A 23765-nucleotide genomic window follows, 5' to 3' on the forward strand; every position below is an offset into this window, starting at 1 on the left:
GATATTCGAAATTACCATAGGTGTTTGGGGGCGGAAAAACCGATTCCCGAAAATCGGTAACTGTGTACCAAATTTCCACTTTCAACTCCTAACCGTTTGGGCTCCGCACTGATTATTATTATTAACTCGTCTCGATTATATATATAGATTCGAACTAAATTCTGCGGTTGTTAAAATTATTTAACTTCATTTTGTCGGTATTAACAAAAAGATTTATGCAACTGTCTTGTACACACTTTATGATACTCATGCGAAAGTTTTTATCTAATCATTTATTGATAACCAGTAATCAAATGTTATTGCTTATCTGAAATTAAATGTTTCTGACAAACTCTTATATTGATATTCATTTTCTCTTTTTAAATTTTTCTGGTTAATTCTCCAGAGCCATGCAAATTGCCTACGTCATGAAAGCTCCTCGTTTTGGGGTCCATGATGATAAATAATGCCGGGAATTAAAAACAAAAATCACGTTCCTTTGTTCTTGAGTGAACTAGCATTACACCCAATTCGCCATTCGAAAACGAATAAACGACACCAGAACTCCAGTTAAAGCGCGCATAAACACACACAAAAAAGGAAATGTACAAAGATGCCGCCGGACAATTGCGCGTGCTCATAACGTAACTCGTGACGGCTACTTGAAATCTCTCTATAGTCCGTCGCTCCGCTGCAGGGGAGCGCACATGAAATTTTCGAGGTTACCATTTAATGTACCGCACATGTATACTGTCTGTCGCTAGTTTATTGTAAGTATGGTCCGCAAAAGAGCCGCAATCGTGAATAATACGATAAACTGAACAAAGTGCATTTTTTACTGTACATACAAAATCCAGTAATCGACACTTGCCAGTCCGATATGTGCCGGATTACACACACCCTACTTTATATCAATAATTATATCAAATTAGATGTATTTTCTCCAACTTATGCATAAATATTGTTCTTGATCATCATTTCAGTTAATTTCCAATAATTTATCTTTTTAGCAATACAGTATTGTAAGCATTAAAATAAATTTTATTGTGCATCTACAAACATACCGACACGGTATATTTAACTTAGAAATGATAATTTCCGTGACTAACAAATGAAAATGCCAATTTAAACAAAATTAAAAATACAAGCAGCACTTGATTTTGTACAAAAATACACTTTTGTATCTCTATGAATAGAAAACAGCCTGAGAACTTTATAAAGATGAACAGTTATGTATTAAAAACATTCCCCTTTCTTGTCAATTTTTGGAACCAGGTATAAAATTTTCAGAATATATTAAAATAAAATATTTAGATAACTTGCCATATAAGTCAATCTCCAAAATGTGGTAGACTAGAACTGGAATTTAGATACAATCAGGGCCTCTGGATATATATGAGCTTCCTTTTGTGCAAACTTATTAAAATACCATCTCCCTTGAAAGTCAATTAATTAAAAAAGTAAACAATCAATTCAAATATACATAAGGTCACACTAAGATACAATAGAGGTGGATGCATATGGGAGCAAAATTAAGGCAATATCAAACATTGACAACAGGTTCAATCACATTCTAATTGTCAAGGTCAAGAGACGTAATTGATGACAGCAGTCATTGATATTCAATGTTGCCTTAACCACCATGATATGGTGATGACACCAGATGTCTGTAACCACGGCCGGCCGTACTGTGTCTATATGATACGGGCAGGATACATCATACGGATATTGCTTATGAACTATAATTCTGTAGATTAAGAGAATTGTTAAAAGTAATAAAGAGCATTTTAATCCTTCTCTCCATTGACTGAAAAATGTTATTTTTAAAACATTTATGATGACAAATATGATTTATCGGACCATCTGCAAAAAAAGTCTTGCACACGTTAAAAAGGTACTTATTAATTATTCAAATACTTTTAATTAATAAATAAACACATCTGATTTATATTCGCTGAGCTTATTGTTTTATTCCGAACATTTTCAGCCTATTATAGTAGGCTGAAAACGTTCGGAATAAAACAATAAGCTCAGCGAATATAAATCAGGTGTGTTTACTTATTAATTGATTTAAATAGTGATGAGAAGGAGATAGATAGATAGTCAAATACTTTTCATTTTTGAGTTAGCCCTCTTTTGGGTTCTTCTAGATTCACTACTGTGGTATTCTGTATTTTTATCAATTGTATATATTTGAAGATTTTTTCGGGCTTAAATAAACTTCACAATAAATTGCAGTTTATAAATTTAAGTTTTCAATATTTCTCCTTTAACACCTTATCTAAAAATTTTTTCTAATATACCAAATAATTAAAAAGAATATGACAAATATTTTTTTATGATAGTTTATTACAAGTTGTTTCTTGTGCAAAAAAACAAATTCTACATTAATTAATGATTTATGTGTAAACACTATAGTAAATGAATGGAAAAAATCGTCAGATCTAGATTTAAGTGTTTCGGATGCCGAGGGCCTGTTCGAGCTCGGCCCGACGCTGCTGGACCTTTCCATAAAAATAACGACACACTGCCTCCTGTGCCCAGGGTTGGTAGTAGAAGTCCGATTTTCTTTCTTCTTCGGAATTTCCGACAACGTCTGTCATCGTCTTGGATGGAAATTTTTCGGTTATATTACATTCTAAATTGATAAGATTTCAAAATATATTTTTTTTAAAACTTACTTTTAAATCTCTCATTTGAGATATAAGCCATTTATTGATGAATTGTTGGGGATCTTTAGCAAAACTAAGGAAAAATTCTCTATTTGTCTTCAACTGATTAATTGTCTCCACTGTCTCATGAATCTGAAAAATATAAATGTCTGTCAGATAGACTCTCTAAAGACTTTGTATCTGTAAAATCACCATCATTTACCTTATTATCTAATCCTTGAATTTCTTGCTGACTGGCTGTAGACAGAAGAAAATTATTCATCTGGGCCTTTAAAGGATCATCCTGTATGGCAAAAATAAACAGTTGCTAAAAGTTACATCAAATTCATATCTAAACTACAGGTTTATTAAGTCAGTTCTTACCACCTCCACATCAATATCATAGCATGCAGTCTTTTTAGTATCGGGACCTTCCACGCTAGAAAAGAAATTTCCGTTTAAGTTATTTAAAAGACAGATATAATGTGACTTGACATGAATATTAGAATTACCTGATGACATGATTGATAACAATGGGATCTGCTGGATGCAGTAACTGATGTAAACGTTGTGGAATCTCTGCAAATTTCATACGAGGACACTGAAATATCTAAAATTAAAAAATGAGAATAATTTATATTATCATACAAACAAAGTGATAAACATGTTAAAATTTTTAATTAACAATCTTAGTACAACTAAACCCCTAAGTATTTTTGAAAAAGTTTTCAATTTAAAATTTAATGAATGGCTTTAAGCTTTTGCAAAAAAAATATGTCATATTAATTTTTCATAAATAATTTTTAAAAAACTTTATAAATTAGAGGGCTTTGCTCACTTATTCAAAAATTTCATGATGATTCATTGATTCTCAATGCAATCATTACTATTTTTTCATGATGGGATAAAGTATTGTGATGATTTTAAGCTATTATATAAAGTACTGTAGATAAATACAAATATTTGATTATTAATCAAAACTTTATCCACATAAATACTAAAATAAAGTGTTTTTGTGTGGAAGTATTTTGTTAAAAATAATATCATTAATCTTCTATCAGAATTTATTGTTTTTGAAATAATGATATTTAAAATTGATCCAAATGATCAGTTTTAAATATTATCATGAAAGTTCACAAAACTTGGCACCATGTTTACAAATAAATAAAATAAAATCAAACCAATTTTGGATAGCCAATTTTTGGATTAAACGAAAAAAACATTTTAAATCAAATAGCTGTCTACAGCTAGCTTATGTATGTTCTACATCATTCTGAATGTTTTCTGTTTCACAAAATGTGTTGACTATCTAAAATATACAGTAATTTGACATTAAAAAAATTTGAGATAATGATATGTGTATCACTTTGAAGACTTTGTTAAAAATATCCATTTTATTATTACTACTAAAATATTTCTAAACTAAATTATTTCTGGTTCTGTAGCATCTATGCAAAACAACAAGTGATATGCAGAATCATGAAAATTTTATACAGTATATTATATATATATAATCTTTCAGAATAAACTTGTTTACCTAAAATATATCTTTTTGTAATTTTGATGTTCAAAATGTATATTGTTTAGTTTAAAATCCATTAAAAAAATTTAATTTTTGAATAATTAATAAATTGAAACTAGATATTGAAAAATTAAAGTTTCTCTACAATTATTTATGTACTGTACACAAAGAACACCAATTTAAAATGTTTAAATTTCAACTATTAAAGCAATGCATTTTACTTACCTGTTCAAGATATTTGTCACAGTTGATGTATTCTCTCTCGTGGGCATCTTGCAGTTTATGAGTTTTAATGTACTGCCAAAGAGCATTAATTATCATGGGTCGAGTCTGTGTATGGATTCCCAAAAGACGAGCTAGTCGAGGATCTAATTTGAACTGCAGTGGCTGAAAATAATCAAATTTTGTGAATAAAAAATTACAACTTTTTAATAAATATCTCAAATTTTAAAAATTGTCTTTTATTACCTGATAATCTAACAACAATAAGATGGTACATCGAACATTTTTGTCTCCAGGTCTTTTCACTTGAAATCCATCTGTTTCTGTTGTTGTTGGTGTGCGATGCCACTAACAAAAAAGAAAATACACAATCATTTTTTTTTTTATTCTTTTAAAAAAGATTTTGAAATTTTAAAAATTTATTATTCTGGCATTTAACTAACTATTTACTAAGATTAATAAAAAAAAATCCACTAGAAATTAATGAAATACTTAAATTATACAATTTATATATACATATGAGCCATTGATTTTGAAAGTGAGGCAAGTCCATTTTGTGAAAAAATAGTTAAGGTTAATTTTTATTACAAATTGACATAAAATTTATGTTTTTTATCAATTCACAATAATTATCTTTTAATATCAGTATAAATTTGTTACTAGTAATTTATACCATCAATGATATTTATTGTGTGTTGATTTTGAAAATGAGGCAAGTCCACTCTAAAGAAAAATATAAAGACATGATGGATTTATTATCCTATGTACTACCCATTCATTATGAATACTTTAAAAATCTGCACCATCTAAACTAAAAAATATAATTATATGCCTGAATATATGAACTTATTACTAAATATTTTTTCTTATTTTATCCAATTTTCCTATAAAATTAAACTTACTTTTTGTTTTATTGTAGCTTTTCGAAAGAAGTATGAAATGTTGAAATAAAATAAATAAGTAAATAAATAAAATATTCAATTTTTTGTTATTATAATTACATTCCATTAAAAAAAATCAACATTTTCAACAAATCATTGCTTTTGAAAGTGAGGCAAGTCCATTGGCACATACCAAAACCATGATTTTTTTCACCTAATACAAATAATCATTATTGCATATTAAATTTACTTGAAATAAGACCAAAAAAAATATAAAATAAGTCTATTGCTGTTTACAAATATTTTAAAATCCATTCAAATGCAAACATTAAATATCTAGCAATAACATAACATGGACTTGCCCCACTTTCAAAATCAATGGCTCATATGTGACTTGTTATATTAATTAAAACCATAAAAACACAGTATTGTTGCAATATTTGATCGATGCATTGCAATCTTGGCCCTGGAGAATGTCTGGCAACCTGAAACAATAAAAATTTAGTTTGGTATTGTGATATGTGTGTGTGTAGTTGTGTCTTCTTTGTCTTCACTATGTGGTATTGCTGAGATCTGGAAAACATAATAGATTAAAGTCAACAGGTTATAACCAATAAAAGGAAAAAAGAAAACAAATCACGAAAAACACAAACTGTACTGGCTCACTGCAGGGTTCCCACAACTTTGGCAAAATTGGATTCAAGGATTTTTCAAAGAGCCTTTCAAGGACAAGGTTTCAAAATTTTTAATGTTACTTGTGTACAATTCATAAGAGCATTTCATTTTTCACTATTTGTTTCTCAACTTTGCAAGTTCTGCTTCTTTATATTTTGCAGTTTTTCTTGATCTGTTTCATTTTACAATGTATTCTATTTTTCTTGATTCTGCTGCCTTCAAAGCAAATTTTTCTGAATCTTTATAAAACATTCTAATATATGATTCCAGCAGCCTTCTTTCTTAGCTCTGAAATTTCTACTTCCTGCGACTTTCTCTTTTTTGCCTTTTCTTTCACTTTTTGATTTGCTTTCTGTCCATCTAATTTGTGTGATACCTCTGGCTTGTAAAATAGGCTAAAGTCAATGATTCCTTTCTTACAATGGTGTTTGTGATACCACTAGCATGAACAATATGATCCTTTATGTATTTATATAATAAAGGTCTTGTAACCAATGCTTTTTCTGACACATTTATATTGTGGATGCATCTTTATTCAGCAAAAATCCTTTTTTAACAGTTACTTAACCATGAGACAAAATGATTATTTTATAGGAAAGGTCTTTACAAATTTTTTTGGTAGGAAAGTAATCTCTGACATTATACAGAGTTATGTAACACTGTATAAAGAACACCCCATCTCATATAGTCTTGTACTACTAGTATAAACATCCCCGGTCTTGTCTGGGACCAAGGTCTGGGGATCAGCGGCATACAGACAACAGATCTGCAGAAAACTAATATCAATTCAGTGCTGCTGCCTCATCTCTGTGATTAGGGCATATAGGATAACCCCCCTCCAGTGCGCTCCAAGTAATGGCCAACTCTGACTCCTTGGACTTAAAAGCATATGAAAGACACTGGTCATATCAAAGTACATGCCACTCAGATCAATTAATGACAGCTAAAAACACCCCAGATCAGATTAAGAACATTGCAGAGGAAGTCAACAGGCAAGGGCTAGACCACTACAGGGAATACAACCTGGTACACCCAGCTACTGAACCCCTGGAGGTCAAACCGACCCCAGAACCAATGGGAAGGAATCAGCATTTTCACCAACAGGTCCAAAGGACCACATAGAGTAGGAGCATCAACGGTGGTACTTGGAAAAAATAACAGAGTAGTGCATCAAGCCTACTTCAAACTGGAAACTTTTTGCACTATTAACCAAGCTGAAAGCTACCCCAACAAATCACAATATTCAGTGATAGAAAAGTGGCTCTACTTCAAATTAAATCTTTAAATACCAAACTGAAAATCATCAAGGATACAACCCATTTTAAAATAAACTTAATTTTAAACTGGTTTAAAATTAAGTTCTAATGGATAAAAAGACATTCAGGAGAAGTTGGTTATGAAAAAGCTGACTTTTTCATGAAGAAAGCAAGCAAAACACCAGATCAACACATGATTCAGGTTTGTTTAATTCAGCTAGGTTAAGATCCAACTTCATAACTTCACTATCAGCAAGTGGCAAGACAGATGGTGCACAGACACAACAGGCAGGGTCACTTACACTTCTTTCCTGACATTAAAAGGAGAGGAAAAATGATGTACTATTTTCCTGACTTCCATATAACGCAATTCATTACCAGACACAGTAATTTAAAAATTACCTCAAAAGATTCTTACAAAAAGGGAATGGCATTTGTGAGTGTGGCATGGAAGAAGAAACTCCGAACCATGTACTATTCCACTGCCCCAGGCACAGAAACTCCTGGTCCAAGCAATATACAAAGGATATCCCTGGCCACGCAGGTGTCAAGACTTTATGTGTAACATGAACAATTACACTGCTTCAAGGTGTTCATAGGCCAGATAGGGATTACAACACCTGACTTTTCACAACCATCTCCAAGCCAGCAGTAGTAAAGCCCTAATAGGAACTTGCCTAATATGCAATTGTTATTGCAATTGCAATTGTTAATATTGCAATTACATATTAGGTGTATCTTGTTCTTGGCAAATTTTGTAGGGATAAACAAAGCCCCACTTTTCTCTCATGTTGCGGACCTTGTAACAAAGAAGCTGTAAAAGGTCCACATTTATGGAACCCTTGGGGCAGACAGGGCCAGCCAACATTTCTCTTTTGTCCTGGGCTTTGTGTATTGTCATGACTCGTGTTTTGTCCTGCAGCACTCAGGTTGTGCCCTTTGCCTCATCCTTTGTGTGGCGCATCCCATCTCTTGTAGAGGATTTCCTTGTCTTTTCATGGCCCGTGTTGGGTCACGGTGTTTTTTCTTCACAGTTTACAGAGCTTTGGCTTCTGGTTTGCTTTGTAAGAGGGGGTAGTCACTCCTTATTTGGGCAAAGTGGCTTGGCAGCTGTATAGGCTGCTAGTATAAGCTCCCAAACATTGGGAAGCCCACGGTGTCTGTTGTCTCATCGTTTGTTCTTTGTTGCAAACATGCTACTTTGTCACTTGTACATAGTTATTGTCAGGTATAGCATTCTATGTTTTGCGTGTTTTAATAATTTTACTTTTGTTATTTTCTTACCGGGATATTTTATGTTATGTTTCACAAATTTGTTTGGAGTATTCTCAATGTTTTATTTGGGCTGCAACCCACTTTTTGTATACATTGTTCTCATTGTTTTAATTAACAGGACTCAATGCTGGTTGCTCATGAGACCTCTCATCACACTTTCCTATTTTCCTTACCCCTTCTTCATTCCCTACCTTACTCTTTTTACTTCTCTTCAAAAGCTAAGCCAACAAGTACAGCCTTCTAAACTTTTCAAGTAGTAGTAGTATAAACACCCCATTGCATTACATAATTTATGGGTACCTCTCTTTGACCAAATGTAATCAATCACCAAGGATTACACAAAACCATCAATGGTTTGAAGTCATTGCACAACACTAGTAGAGTAACAGTTACTTTGTCTAACACTAAGTTAACTTACAAACCAATCTTAAAGCACAATTAATTGGAAATGAGTTGTCAGCATTGCTAAACATACAAAATAAAATTATTGTAATATGTAACATTAGATCTAAGTTATCGTAAAGCTATTCTTGTTACTTACACATGTATTATACAATTAAATGTATGAATTACATATACAAATTTTTGTATACTGTATATTTATAAGTGGTGTTGATTGAATATGCATGAGTTGGATATTTAAATAAAAGGTTTATAGAACATGAACATTTTAATTAAGGCAAATTTTAAAAGTTAAAATAGAACCATACTGACAGAACTAAATGTGCCACTATTATTATCTGAACAGGAATCATTTTCATCTCAAACAAGTATAAATAAAAAAGTAATTAAAAAGTATTTAATAAATATATATTGATAACTACTATCAACATATAAGCAAATTTCAATGACTTTTAAATCAAAATCTGTTATGAATTCTTGAAAACATTTAAGTGAGAAAGAAATAATGGTGGTAATTCCAGTTTTCTGGTATGTGATGTTAGCCTTATATCAGATTTTATTTATGGCACATGATCTATAGAACATGTGATAAACCCTAATTTTGATTGGTTGTGTGACATTTTCCAATTCTCATTCCTTTACAGAAACAGTAGATACATCTATCTAGTGACAAAATTTACAGTAGATACCCAAGTGCAGACTTATTGTTTTTTTCCATATAATCATACATGCAGTATCCAGGAGTATCAAACTGGTCATCTTTAACTGGCTCTCTATAAATCCCTGAATGCATAATGTGTTTAAGTGGTCCTTATCATTTCTGAACAGTTTGAAAATCATGGAAATTTCTTCTGTATGAGATCCTAAGACCAATAGCTCCAGCCATTTCATCATAAGACTTTAAACTTTTATTGTAATGAATGATCTTTGATGTCTCTGTACTTGGCAACATGGTTATCCAGATAGCTTGATTCAAGGACTTATCAATAAGTATTACAAGGAAACAAATGCACATCAGCAGTACAGAAAGATCAAAGATTGTTCATTATAACAAAGATTAACAATCTGATTTAATTAGTATTGCCAAATGATCTTCTGGATTATTTATCAGACTATGTTAAATTAGTCTTAATGTAGCTTGATAAATAATCCAGTAATCGTTTGGCAATAAATATATAACACACATAAAAATTAATTATATAATTTTTCAATTACATTAAAATACTCTAATTTCTATATTTAACAATTTTTTTGTATTTGAACTTGCAAGAACAGTAGTTGTTATAAAATATTCTGTGACACTTGAAATTTTAAACAGAAATATAATAGTAACAAAATAAAATTTTTAAAATTATGTGGTTTAAGAAATCGCAATTAAAAATTATGATTAAAAGGCTTTTAGGTATTTTTAAATTTATATAAATCTTATAATTAAAAATTTACATTAATTTACCTCTACCAAATGATTATCTGGTCCATATAGATCCTTGTCTAGTTCAATAACTAGACTCTTAAAAAACGATGAAAATTTTCGTTTAACTTTGTTCTGATCTGACTTTGGAGCATTTGGCTGTGAAATTAAATATAAAATATCTAAGACAAAGTCATAATTTAAAAAAAAATCTCATTTTTATAATATCTTACATCATCTAACAATCTTCCTTCTACACGCAATTCCCACGAGGGCACTGTTGGTTCCTCTGCAGTATCTCCTTCAGGTTTTCCCGGATAAAAGGTATTAGATATAAAAATTCTAAGTTTTCTTTTTTGCTAGTTAGAAATAATAATAAATAAATAATAATTAACACCAGAAAATCAATAAAAAAAGAAATTCAAAACATTCATTCTTACTTTCATTGGCCGCTTTAATGCTTCTTGTATATCCAATCTTTTCCTCATAATAGTGAAATCTAATTTCCGTTCAAATGCCAATAAATCCATATAAGCTTGGGATTCCGGTACTAGATCTCTTACTTTCTGAGGAAGAATTTTATCAGATAATTTCTTTTTCTTTTTATTACTTCCACCACCTCCTGAAGTGGCTGTTCCAACTTGGGGTCCTCCCGGAGGGGCACTATTTATTAAAAAACAAATAATGTTAACACAGATATCAAGCATTCGTAATTTGATAAGTCAATTACTTCAAAAATCAATTATACATTATAAGATTACATTTTTAAATAATAATTTTACAACAAAAATATAAATAAAAAATTTTTATAGGCATCTTAATCATGTATAAGTAACAAACTATTAAATCATGTATAAAATTTATTTTGTTTAAACAGGAAAATAGAAACTTAAAATAATTACTAAAATTCAAAAGCAATTTCAGATCCTACAATTATTAATTTAAAAAGATCAATGTTTTATGAAAATATTCATTTATTTTCAGACATAATGAGAAACGATAAAAATTCTTCTCTGCGATTTATAAATGAAACTAGCATTTATCTATTTCATGGCATTTGTATTGTTTTTCTAACTTCTTGTTACTTAATAAAACTTAATAAAATTTATTATTTAATTTTTTTTTTCCTTCTTTAAAAGAAAAATCTTAAAATTGCATTTAAAAATCACATTGTGCCTTAAAATAGAGAAATAGAATCTTTCAATTAAAGAATGGTTTATATTCTGTGAACAAAACATCAGATTTTATTCTGATATTAGATTACCCTTTAGGAGGTGGAGGACCTTGACTACGTCCATCTGAAACACGGTCAGGTACAGGGCGTTTACGTGAAGAATCCATCCCCATCGATCCCATCGGACCTTGAGGAGGCATGCGACTAGGTGGATAAGCATTTGGTGGTGGAGGCATACCCTGACCTACTCTAGCATGCATACCCTGTGGGGGTGGTGGTGGAGTTCCTTGCATTCCAACTCCTGGACCAGGCTGATAAGCAGGTCTCTGAAATAACACATAATTTCTAAAAACAATAATTAAAGAACCAAAATAATGCTTCCCATTTAAAAATCAATTTATAATCCAATATAATAATAAAAAACATAGTTAATCTACTATTTGACCTAAAAAATTTAATAAAACAATTTCATTTTCAAAATTCTAAATTATAAAATTGAAATATTCAAAATAGTGATTGCAAATTTATTGGGTATTGCATTACCAGTAATTTGGTAATTATATTTGGAATTACTGGTTTATTGGTAAATTTGTATTAACAAATGATTTAAAACAAAACTGAATTACTGACAGAATTATTGAACAACCATTTACTTTCAAGTTTTCTATCAGTTTAGACAACTCATTACTACAATAAATGTAAAACATACTGTATTAGGGCAAATGATCTTTTCTATTTTTATTTATGTTTTTGTCTATAACTATCTTTATGTTTTTATTAATGTGTTCTTTTGTTTCTGTTTCAATTAATCTCACAATAAAGATTCCGATATCTCAATGTTACAAAATCTGACTCCAGAGTCAATAAAGCACAAACCAATTAACAAGAAAAACACAAAGTTAAAAACAAGCTTCTAAGAGTCTTGCACTTAATCCAGTTTAATTACAATTATCATTCCATTATGACAAACATTGATAATGTTTGTAAAGAAACTGAAAAGAATATTATTTACTATGTAAGTCGTGTTTTCAGTCAGTACATATTTATGAACTATTCTCAATCAACACTTAGTAAGAACTTTCCCTTCGCATCCCAACTATCTCGAAAGCAAAAACAAAACCTGTTTTTGGAGTATAATACAGGAAATCAAGTTATAAACAGACTAGAAAATTCCTTTTGGTTGGTAACCTTAAATTACAAATGGAATAATCCATCACCACCTGCACTATGATATGGGGTGAGAGAAAAGAGAATTTTAGGAAAATAAATATTGGGTTAATTAAGAGGTTTTTTACCAAAATACCAGTAAAAAATTAATTACTGGTAAATTTACCAGGGTATAATTTTCCTAATTTACCATATACCAGTAATGCAATCACTAATTCAAAACTAATTCAAAACAAATCACTAATTCAAAACAAAAGCTGATGTCAGGAGTTACTGCCATGACTCCTGACATTGCCATCACTCAGCCTTTGTAAAAAAAAAATTGCTGACTGACTATATGTACAGGAATCAGAGTTGCCGATTTTTGGGAGTAGATTTCTCCACCCCAAACACCTATAGTAATTCCGAATATCTCGCTCAAAAGAAAATTGTTTTCTTAGATAGTGTGCAAAATTTCAAGATTTTCTGTAAAGTAGTTGTCAAAATGTAAGCAATTGAAAAGTGCAAAAATCACCAAAAAGCTGTATTTTCTCCTCTCCTCCTTTTTCTTCATCCGGTACAGCAGATGCTCGTAGAAAAAAAATTATTGGGTCTAGAAAGCTCAAATTTTAAACTTAAGCCTTTCACATTTTCAGTGAGGTGCTCATGAAACTTCCAAGTCAATAGGTCAAAGTTTATGGGTGTTTCCCATAGAGCTAATTCAATTTTACAACTTAATTTTATGCTTATAAGGATAAAATTGCATGGAAACAAATGAATTTTATCCAAAATGTTACTCAGAATTACAGAAGCTCAAATTTATGCCAATTAAAACTTTTTATAATAATTTTTCTAAATGGCATATCAAAAGCAGTATTCAATCAGTTGGCACTGAAATGAATATTGATAAGCTTGGTGCTTGGAAACAGTACCCACAAGATTTTTACCCTGTATTTACCTTACATTTCATCTTTAAGCACCAAGCTTATTTTTACTGAAGAAAAACTACTAAGAAAAATTTTGATCAAATTTAGTATAGTATTTATGAAAGTCAAGTTGCAAAACAAGTACCGGCATGGTTTCATAAATACTAGAATAGAATTAAGAAAACAGAAATGGCAATATTCATCAGAAGAAGATGCATAAGAGTCAATATCAAGACAACAGATATAGGAACAAAGTGCAAGATAACAAGAATTGATTAACGGTATAAGTTGAATGTATAGAGAAGTTTTAACAGTTTTAAGTTTACAAAGATCTGTGATTTGAAGTTGGCTGAGGAGGGGCGTGAACAGCCCGAAATGTGTACAAGCATTAAGTACGCATATCAACTGAATAAAAATTAATGATGAAATTTGCCATGTGCGAGTATACACTATATAGTTGGTGTTCAAGTTGCAAAACAAAGTTTGATCAAATTGTCAAATTTTTACTTGGCGTAATTTTTTACATCTCAGATGTGCAAGATTTACATCAGCATTTCTGTTTTTGATTATAAGATATAATCAGAAATAATAGACTAATTTTTTATTCTTTATAAAAAGTTCCAAGTTATTGCTTATTGTCAAAACATAAAATGATATCAACTTTAATGTTCAATATTTTACTGATTTTCTCATTTCTAAATAATCTTATATCAATTGTGAATGATTATAAATGAAATGCCCTTTTAACTTCTGTACTGATTTAAAGTCTACATTGCAGTCTTTTTCTGTGATCTCAAACTTCAAAATTTAAAATACAGTAAGACCTACCAGGAGATGACTTCACAATCCATGGTCATTAACATTAATCATTCAGATTCAATTTTATCACAACTAAAAAAAATCAAAGCTAATATATATTATACTTTTGTCCACTTTGGACATTCTTGTGCACTAAGACTTGTTATACTGAGGAAAGAAAAAAACAGAATTTCCAATTAAAATATATTTATTGTAACATAATCAAGATTACATTATAATAAATATATTTTAATTGGAAATTGTGTTTTTTTCTTCCCTCAGTTTAACAAGTTCTAGTGCACAAGAACATCCTAAGTAGACAAAGTATAAATAAGTAATTAAAGTCAAGAAGCACATACCAACAAAGCTAATATAGTTTACTATTTTTAAACTACGTTTTTATGATTGCAATAAAATTTTTGTTTTATAATTGGATATTATAAGAAATAATTTGTTTAAATTAGAACAAATTCTTCTTATAATTTCACATTTTATATACAAAATTAATTTTAACTATTCTTTAAACATTTGTAAAGCAGAAGCTAGCTGTAATAAAACTGAAAATGTTTATTTAATAAATATATAATCAGTTGCCTTAACTAAGTAGTTCTATTTAAATATAATATAGTCTTTTTATTATTTAATTTCTGTAAAAAGCAAATTGACTTCTTAAGAAATAATATCTGTTCTTATTTTATAAAATGAAATAAAAGAAAATTACGTAAAGGGTCTGAGAACCACACACTGCATTAATCCAGAATTTAACCAACTGCATAAATAAGTAAAAACATTCATCATATATACAGTCAAACCTGTTTTTATGCGCTCTTTTTATGTGCGATTTTTTTAATGTGAATTTTTAATTTGTGCGGTATAGTTGGCGACTAGTCTCGTGCGATTCGTCATGTCTTACGTTGACTTATTATAGCTAAATAAACTTATTATAGCATAAATGCACTTATTATAGTAATATTATTGCATGAATATGCGAAAAATGAAATAATTTACTTTTTAAGTCAACAAAACACCACCTGGACAAAAATATGTAAAACAGACGATAGACCAGACGATGCAGTCAAGTGCTGACATCTGTTGTCAATAAATTCTATTTCGTACGGTTTTGAGTTATTTTCTATGTGAGACTTTTTTTGTGCGGTCCCTGTTGACCGCATAAAAAAAATATTTTTTAATTGTGTTGCGAAAACTATTTTTTACAGCCATTCGTGAAGTTTCGTGAGATTTTTTTTAATGCGTTTTTTTTAATGCGGTCCCTATCCCCCGCATAAAAACAGGTTTGACTGTACTTAATTCACTATCTAATTACTTTAAACATAAATTTTTAGTCTGTATCTGCATAAAAGCATAACTTCCAAATTACTCAGTATTTAAATTTATCAGTAAATAGAAACGTCATTCATAAAACTGACATTTTACAACTATAGAGCAAATAGAATAATTTGTGGATAGAACTGATACTATATTTTTGATTTGATGCAAAAATATAGTTATTCATAATTTTGTTTAAGTTTTGTAGAACAAAATTTATTTATTAGAGAGGATGCGGCCGTTGTTTTCAGCCCAAATCATGTATGTCGAATGTTTGAGTGCCACCATCTGGCAATTCTAGAAGGTTGATAATGGCATTCGCTACGTCTAGCATGGCGAGTAGAAGATCAGCTTAAACTTCTTCATTTTTTTTGTGTTTGGGGTTAAAATTATGGTGTATTTTATTAAAATAATTATTATTTAAGCATTTATGAATAATATTGTAAAAGAACAGATGACTTTAATCCAGAAATTATTTAATTATTCAATTTTTTTTGCAAGTGATGTGAAGTGCCTGATAGAATTTACATAAATTTGTCTTCGTGATAGCTTATCATAATTCTGTAGGAGTTTGTTTTTTCATGGCACCTTCTACCAACAACAACATAATACGTTCGTAAATTTTCTAAAAATAATTTTCCACACTGTTTTCGGATTTACATAAGCCACTACTTCCCTCAACAAAAGTATGAGGTAGTTTTATTGTACTATCGTACAGTAGGAGACATGACACTAATTAAAAATAATTATTTAGTGTTATTAAACATCCTATAAACACTTTAAAATAGTTTAATTTGTTTATTTACCTTTGCTGGTAACATTCCTCGTCGTTAAATGTTTCCGCCATTTTTCAACAATATCCATGAGTCAGTGCGCGATGTTCACGTCGCACAATGACTCATGGGATATTGTTGTGAACGTGCGCCGCAACGCATTTTACTTGGAGTTCAAACATCAAACGTGTACTTCTGGCTTGCTGTACAAGTTTAATGTTTGAACTTCGGCCGCAACCGCTCTGTTGATGATTTTAATCATTTTTCCAAACCAAGTAGAATGAAGATAACTGATAGAAGTCCCATATATCTTAAGTATGTCATTTATTTCTTTAGTGTTTCAAGAAATGAAACGTAATTTTGACAGCTACAGTTTCCTCAAAAATATAATTAGATTAATCTAATTACATTTTTGAGGAAACTGTTTTGCTAGACTATCTCACAGCATTAATCATGCTGTGAGATAGTCTACTGAACCTTGGAATAAAGCTTTGGATTTAAGAGACCTAGTTTTGGATTAAAGTGATGTTCACATACAAGACCCAATAAACACCAACCATATTACAGTGTAGATTAATCTATTAAACAAATAGACATTATTACAAACCTGATAAGTTTGAGTTGGTGCACCATATGGTCTTCCTGTTGGAGGGCCATGCTGTACTTGCATTGGAGGTCTATCAGGAGGTCTCATGCCAGGCCCAGGTGGTGCAGGTCCCATTGCAATTGGAGCAGTCGCTGGTGGTACTTGAGGTGTAGGTGGAACTTGATTAGGTGGTGGTGGAACAGGAACTGGTACAGGAACAGGACCTGATGGATTTACTGGGCCCGGTGGTGGAGGGGGGACAGGATACACTCGATTCATATTATTTGCCATAACTGTATATAAAAAGTTAAAAAAATTAATGTAAATTATAAAAAATAAAATTATATTAATTTATCAAATTTAGCAAAAAAAATTTTTTTATTTTGATATAAAACATGTATTCACTGTCATTGTAGAAATACAGTCATCCATGTTTTTTACTATTTTTTACTTAAATGTATTCATTCTGTTGTTTTTTCTTTCTTAAAATTTACTTTTTTTTTTTTGCTATTGCTTTACCCCAGCATACATCTCTAAGCCCACTTGCTTTACTCCATGCCAGGGTAAAGTGATAGCCAGCTGAGTGCCATAGTGTGTAATTACAGGCCATGGGTACTGAGACTTATATCTAAATTAAATACGTCTGGAAGTGGAGGATCAGATGGAGGTCTGGGTAGCATAACTGGCAACGCATCTGGATGGTAAGTGGTAGTTATGGGTGCAAATACCACTCTAGGCCAATTTTTTCTTCTAGAATTTTCTAAATTATTTAATAAATATTAATTTAATATTATTTAATAATTTTAAAATTAATAAGCTTTGGAACTTAATGCCTATCTCTAGGCCAAATTACTCAGTATTTAATTATTAATAGTAGCGGTAATATAGTCCAATTTAATCTAGCAAATCATTTGACTTTAATATAACTATTGAGCTTAGAGACATTTATACACTGAATGCAAACTACTGATTACTGTTTAACTGGTTAGAAATTCACATTACTGTAAAGAGCAGATAAATTTAAAGATATACTTATTCTTTAATCTATGCACAGCTTGCCTTTTTGAAAATTTTTACAACTCTAACAATTTATTTCAAGAAATATGAGAAATTCAAGCATTTGAATTATTAAAAAATCTTCTAGCATTGTGTTAGATATTTGTTCAACAGATACAAAGTATCAAAGTGTAGATATCTGATAATCTAATTTTGAAGGACTACATTAGATATAAACAATAGTCAAGGTACTTTGGAAATTTGTACTTAAGAATTAATTTTAATAAACAATAATTTTATCACTATTTAAAATTTATTTTGTATACTAGTACTTTCTATATATTAACAGGACTTATTATACAGTATAATAAGTCCTGTTAATATATAGAAAGTACTAGTATACAAAATAAATTTTAAATAGAGTTAAAAAGGACACAAAGGCATAATAATTAATAATTTTATCATATTATTCTTTTTCTATATTTGTACTTATACAGAAAATATTGATCTAAATAAATACAGGATGGGCAGATAAATGAGAGATTTTCAAAGTCAATTGTATCAGGCACTTGTGGGAAGGCACTAGCTTGCTCACAGACAATGTGTTGTCAAGAATATAGCATTTAGTAATCATGAACCAGTAGACAGGTGCACAATATTTACCATTAAGGCATATTATGAAAATAATGATTATATCTTTGTAACTGTCATTTTATTGCCAGTTCAACATTCATTGAAATAATCCAGTGCCATCCAGACATGCCATTATGATATGAATTAAGAACATTCAGAAAACTAATTCTAATTAAAGCAGCAGCCTTCAGGTGCAGTAAAAACTGTACGTACTCCAGAAAATATTGCAAATATGAGGGTTGTTACTGAACATAGCCCGTGGCTCTGTATACACCAGCTTGCAGATTTGTTAAACATTTCAAACAGTTGTGCAATGCACTTTGCATAAAGACTTACATTTTCATCCATTCAAAATACATATAATGCACCTGTCCACTGGTTCATAATTTCAGTTACATCTATTGTAGTCCTTGAAAATTAGATGTGTGAGATATAATCAAGACATCTACACTTTTATATTTTGTATTTGTTGAATAAATAGACTCCTGGTGCAGCAAGAACTGTATGTACCCCAGAAAATATCACAAATATAAAGATTTCCGTTCCACTTGTCAAAGTGAATGGGACATACACAATCATTCTGTCACCTATCAATTCATATCTGAAGTCAAGGAGATGTTCATATCTCAAGAACATACCACACAACACCAATCATCATCTTACAGATCATTGCAAAAAGCTGCCAATAGATAAAACTACTGACTTTTATTCCAAAGTTTGGAACATCAAATGGGATCAGGATGTTAAAATCAGCTCTGGACCTTATACACCAACAACTTTGAGTGGCAGATATCTTATCACAAATCTTGGTATTCCAGTAAACATCTACAATTCACACACCAGACCACACTGACATCAATATCTTTACAGATGGCTCCAAGATCAGTGACAACATTGGATGCAGCTTTATTGTATTTCAAAACAATGTAATTTTACACAGACAGTTCTGACTGAGGGAACATAGTTCTGTTTTTCAAGCAGAACTGCTAGCAATCAAGACAGCAACTCAGTGGGCTATGGAGAACATGAGATAATCCAAAATTACCATCATAACAAGCAGTGATCAGCAATTGTTCTTTTCTGCAGATGAAACTCCATCCAATCATTCATGATATAATGAACACCACTGTCAAATTCAACAATAATTAAGCATGGGTACATCAGAAAACCACCAGCAATGAGAGGGCACATAGCCTTGCAAAAGCTGCTGCAAACAACTTGTCCTTGCCTGCAGTAAACTGCAAGATTAGTCTAGCCTAATTTATTGAGATGATCTCCTTTCTGCTTGGCAAAGTGAGTGGGGGGGACACAACAATTCTGACACCTATTGATAATAAAATCAAGATGATGTTCACTTACAAATGATACACACCAAACCATTATCTCATCTAATTTTTACCATGGTAAATTTGGGTGCTACCTTGCCAGATTTGCCAACAGAAATATTAATCTTTGTCCTCTCTACAGTATGGAGCATGGTAGCATTCATGTTATCTATGTTGGAAAAAGAATGGTGGCAACTTAAGCTTACTATTGAAGAAAATGTTGCAGCTGGCCCTCTGATTTCAAAGATCTTAAATATGAAAACATATTCAATATCTTTCTACACATGGTGCATAGGTACTGTACAATGACTTTACAACAGTCTCAACTAACATCTTGAGTTCACTCCCAGAACTGTCTACTGCAACAATGAGTGTTCATCAAATGACTACTCTGATTTGGAAAATCACCTGATTGTTTTGGATGCCTCTTGATACTATCTTCTGATACATTCCTGTTCTTCCTCCTACTTGTACTGAATAGCTGCATTTTGATTCTTGCACAAGAAGTAACAATTCAATCAACCAACTAGCAACTAGATCCCAGCTAAACATCTAGCCTGATCCTTTCTTCGTGTGAATTCTTCTATCCCACTGTTTATTTGTATATTTTGCATTTTTTTAATGTACTTTTTAAAAGTATTTTACACACCAATTCTGTAATTTTTGTCCTCAGTCGTACTGGGGTTGACTTTGACCTATCTTTATGCCATAGTACCAGGTGTACCAGTTCATTTAGTCAACATCTGGCTTGATTCTAGTCAGGCGAGTTGTCTGGACCAAACTTCACATGAATTCTCTCTCTTCTGATTTTACGTAAATATGTGCAAATCAGTCCAATCTCTTATTTGTTATTTCCTTTGTGCCATTAAGAAATTGTAACTGCAATTTTATTCACTGTTGTTTGACTTTTCTGCTTGATTGTGGTTCTGAAATTTCTAACATGATACAACCTGGACAATAATGGACATTTTAATAAAAAATGTGCAAATTTTTCTGAATGGTTTTCAGCATATACAATGTTTTCTAAATATCAATAAGTAACATATTGCGACATCTACTAAACCATATAATGTTTTCATTACATTGCATTATTTAGAACAGTGGTTTCCAACCAGTGGTCCGTAAGAGCTAAAATATGGTCCACGAAAGATTTAAAACTTTTATTCGTTTTAAATTATTATTCCCACATTGATACAAACTGAATTTAATTTTTACTAAAAATGTTGTTTTCTATTATAATAGTACTGTTAAAGCATGTTACTCTTGAGTTTAACGATTATGTATGTTAAAAGTTTTGATTAAAGTTTATTTTTAGATTGACACAGTTTATTTTTCTTAAACCTTGTGGTCCCTGCTAACAACAATGAAATCAAAGTGGTCCCTGGTCAACAAAAGGTCGGGAACCGCTGATTTAGAAAGAATGGTCTATTCCTTATGTTTCAGATGAACAAGCACTTTTTCATCAACTATAAAAATTAATCTGTATTGCCTACTGAAGTCCATGTTAACTATCAGTTAAGTAATTGTACAAATAATTGCAAATGGAGTAGTATATAGTTTCCAAGTGCCATACACTGTGTAACACTGCCAGCATTTGTTATATGATGCCACTTCTATCTTCTTATTATAAACAGTTATTAGGAAGAGAGTTAACTTTTTCCATCAAACATTTGTATTATATTATCATTTTAACATCATTAATTAAATTTACCTACTTTTTATATTTTAGATTTATGTTAGATAAATATTAACTCATATGATGGCACTTCTTAATTGGCTTAGTGAGTAGCGAGTGGGAATGTTAATTTTTTTCAACCAAAATTTCTATTTGCTAACATTGCTTCAACTTGAATTTTATCATAATTGGTACCAAATTTTTATTGCTTTCTTAATATATGCCTACATTCTTATTTAATGTTTACTTTATTTAATACAAGCCTTAATACTTTAAGCCTTATTTGATTCTATTTAAATGAACTTTATTTTCATAGTTGTATTATGCATGACAAAATTTCTAATGAACAAAAATAGATGGCCAGATATCCAAGTAGCTAAGCTGTCAAACTACTACTCTTGAAAACCTGGAAATAAATCTGGATAGGTAAGAAAACCCAGAAATTTTTGGAGGTCTGTCCCAGATATTTTGAGCCCATCCCATACCACCAGGTTGTCCCATTGTAAGCCTGATATAATGGGCTTGATAAAAAGGTCTTCTTAGTGCCTACAGAGCAAAAAATCTGACAGAAATAGAAAAAACCTTGTAATTATATTGAAATAAATAATTGAGCTTTATAAGTATGACTTTGCAACAGTATTTTACATTTTCCGTCATTTGTGACGGGCAATCAAGTAGTTTAAAATAATATTCAAATGTTAAAAGATATTTCTAAATTATTATTATATAGGAAAAATGTAAATGCAAACAAAACATAAAATGACTCAATATAACTTATTACAACTGGATACTAAACTATTCTTAGAACTGTATTATTCCAAATTAATAAATCTTATTAAATAAACATATATCAACATCTCTCAAAACACAATTCATTAGTATTGGGTTGTTTGAAAAGTAATTTCACTTTTTACCGACAATTTCATTCTAAATCGTATTGACATTATATATTTTGATAGCTGACATTTCAAGGTTTATTTGTGAAAACTTTTTTGTTTGATTATTTGCAATTGTTTTTTTTTTTTTTTTGGTGTCCCATCAAATATGGAAAATCAAAAGCATCATTTTCAGCATATTTTGCTTTTTATTACCAAAAAGGTAAGAATGCTGTTCAAGCAAGAAAAAATGTGTGAGACGTGTATGGAGAAGATGTATTGATAGAATGGCAATGCCAAAACTAGTTCACAAAATTTTGTTCCGGCAATTTTGATACTGAAGATGCACCACGTTCCGGAAGGCCAGCTGAAGCTGATAAAGACAAAATAAAGGTATTAATTGAAACAAACTACCAAATAACAACACAAAAAATTGCAGAGATGAAATTTGTCAAATCCAACTGTTTATGATTACTTAAAACAACTTGGTTTCATTTCAAAGCTTGATATATGGGGTTCCACATACTTCTAAAAAAAAGAGATTTGCTTCTCAAACAACAAGAAAATGATCCGTTTTGAAGCAAATCATAACTGACAATGAAAAATGGCTTGTTTATAACAATGTCAAATGCAAGCAATCATGGAGTAGATGAAATGAGCTGGCTCAAAGTACTTCGAAAGCCAATATTCATAATAATAAAAAAAAGTGATGCTCCATTTGGTGAGATTTTGAGGGAATTGTTTTTTTTTTTTTTTAGCTTTTACCAGACAATTCCACAATTGATTTGGAAGTGTACTGCCATCAACTGGACAAATTGAGTGATATCAACAAACAAAAAAGATCAGAATTGATTAACAGAAAAAGTGTAGTGTTTCACTATGATAATGCCAGATCTCACACAAGCTTTTACAGCTGGATGGAATATGCTACTACACCCACCATATTTGCCAGATCTGGCACCCTAGTATTATTACTTGTTCTGGTCTTTACAAATTTTTTTTAAACAGTAAAATATGTACTTCAAATGATGATGTCAAAAATCACTTGGATCAGTTTTCTGTAAGCAAAGATCAGAACTTTTATGAGTGTAGAATCATCTACTACCAGAAAGATGACAAAAGGTATTAGACCAAAATGTTCAATATATAATTCAATAAAATATTTATATATTATAAGAAAATTGTTTTTTCCCATGAAAAAAACGATATTACTTTCCAAACAACCCAATATAAAGCTACATCAACTTATAGCCCAATC

General features: G+C 30.7%; 1 protein-coding gene across 3 annotated transcripts in view; it reads right to left on the bottom strand.

Annotated features, from left to right (window-relative positions):
• Positions 1–2308: 2308 nt before the first annotated feature.
• The window catches only part of Bap60 (Brahma-associated protein 60), a 29876-nt gene continuing 8419 nt past the window's right edge, over positions 2309–23765 (bottom strand). Inside the window, exons 2-13 of one of the 3 annotated variants that reach the window (XM_067282451.1) lie at positions 17025–17296; positions 11539–11774; positions 10715–10937; positions 10508–10633; positions 10323–10433; positions 4621–4722; positions 4378–4539; positions 3143–3240; positions 3015–3069; positions 2854–2934; positions 2661–2783; positions 2309–2585 (exon numbers count right to left, since the gene is read on the bottom strand). In XM_067282451.1, coding sequence (XP_067138552.1) covers positions 2430–2585; positions 2661–2783; positions 2854–2934; positions 3015–3069; positions 3143–3240; positions 4378–4539; positions 4621–4722; positions 10323–10433; positions 10508–10633; positions 10715–10937; positions 11539–11774; positions 17025–17294 — 1743 coding nt within the window. In that variant the 5' untranslated portion in view covers positions 17295–17296 and the 3' untranslated portion in view covers positions 2309–2429. Of the gene's footprint in view, positions 2586–2660; positions 2784–2853; positions 2935–3014; positions 3070–3142; positions 3241–4377; positions 4540–4620; positions 4723–10316; positions 10434–10507; positions 10634–10714; positions 10938–11538; positions 11775–17024; positions 17297–23765 lie in introns of all 3 variants that reach the window. The other 2 variants (XM_067282450.1, XM_067282449.1) reach the window with 2 other exon arrangements.

This window comes from Centruroides vittatus, unplaced genomic scaffold, assembly GCF_030686945.1.
Source record: "Centruroides vittatus isolate TY-2023 unplaced genomic scaffold, ASM3068694v2 contig_955, whole genome shotgun sequence".
NCBI lineage: Eukaryota > Metazoa > Arthropoda > Arachnida > Scorpiones > Buthidae > Centruroides > Centruroides vittatus.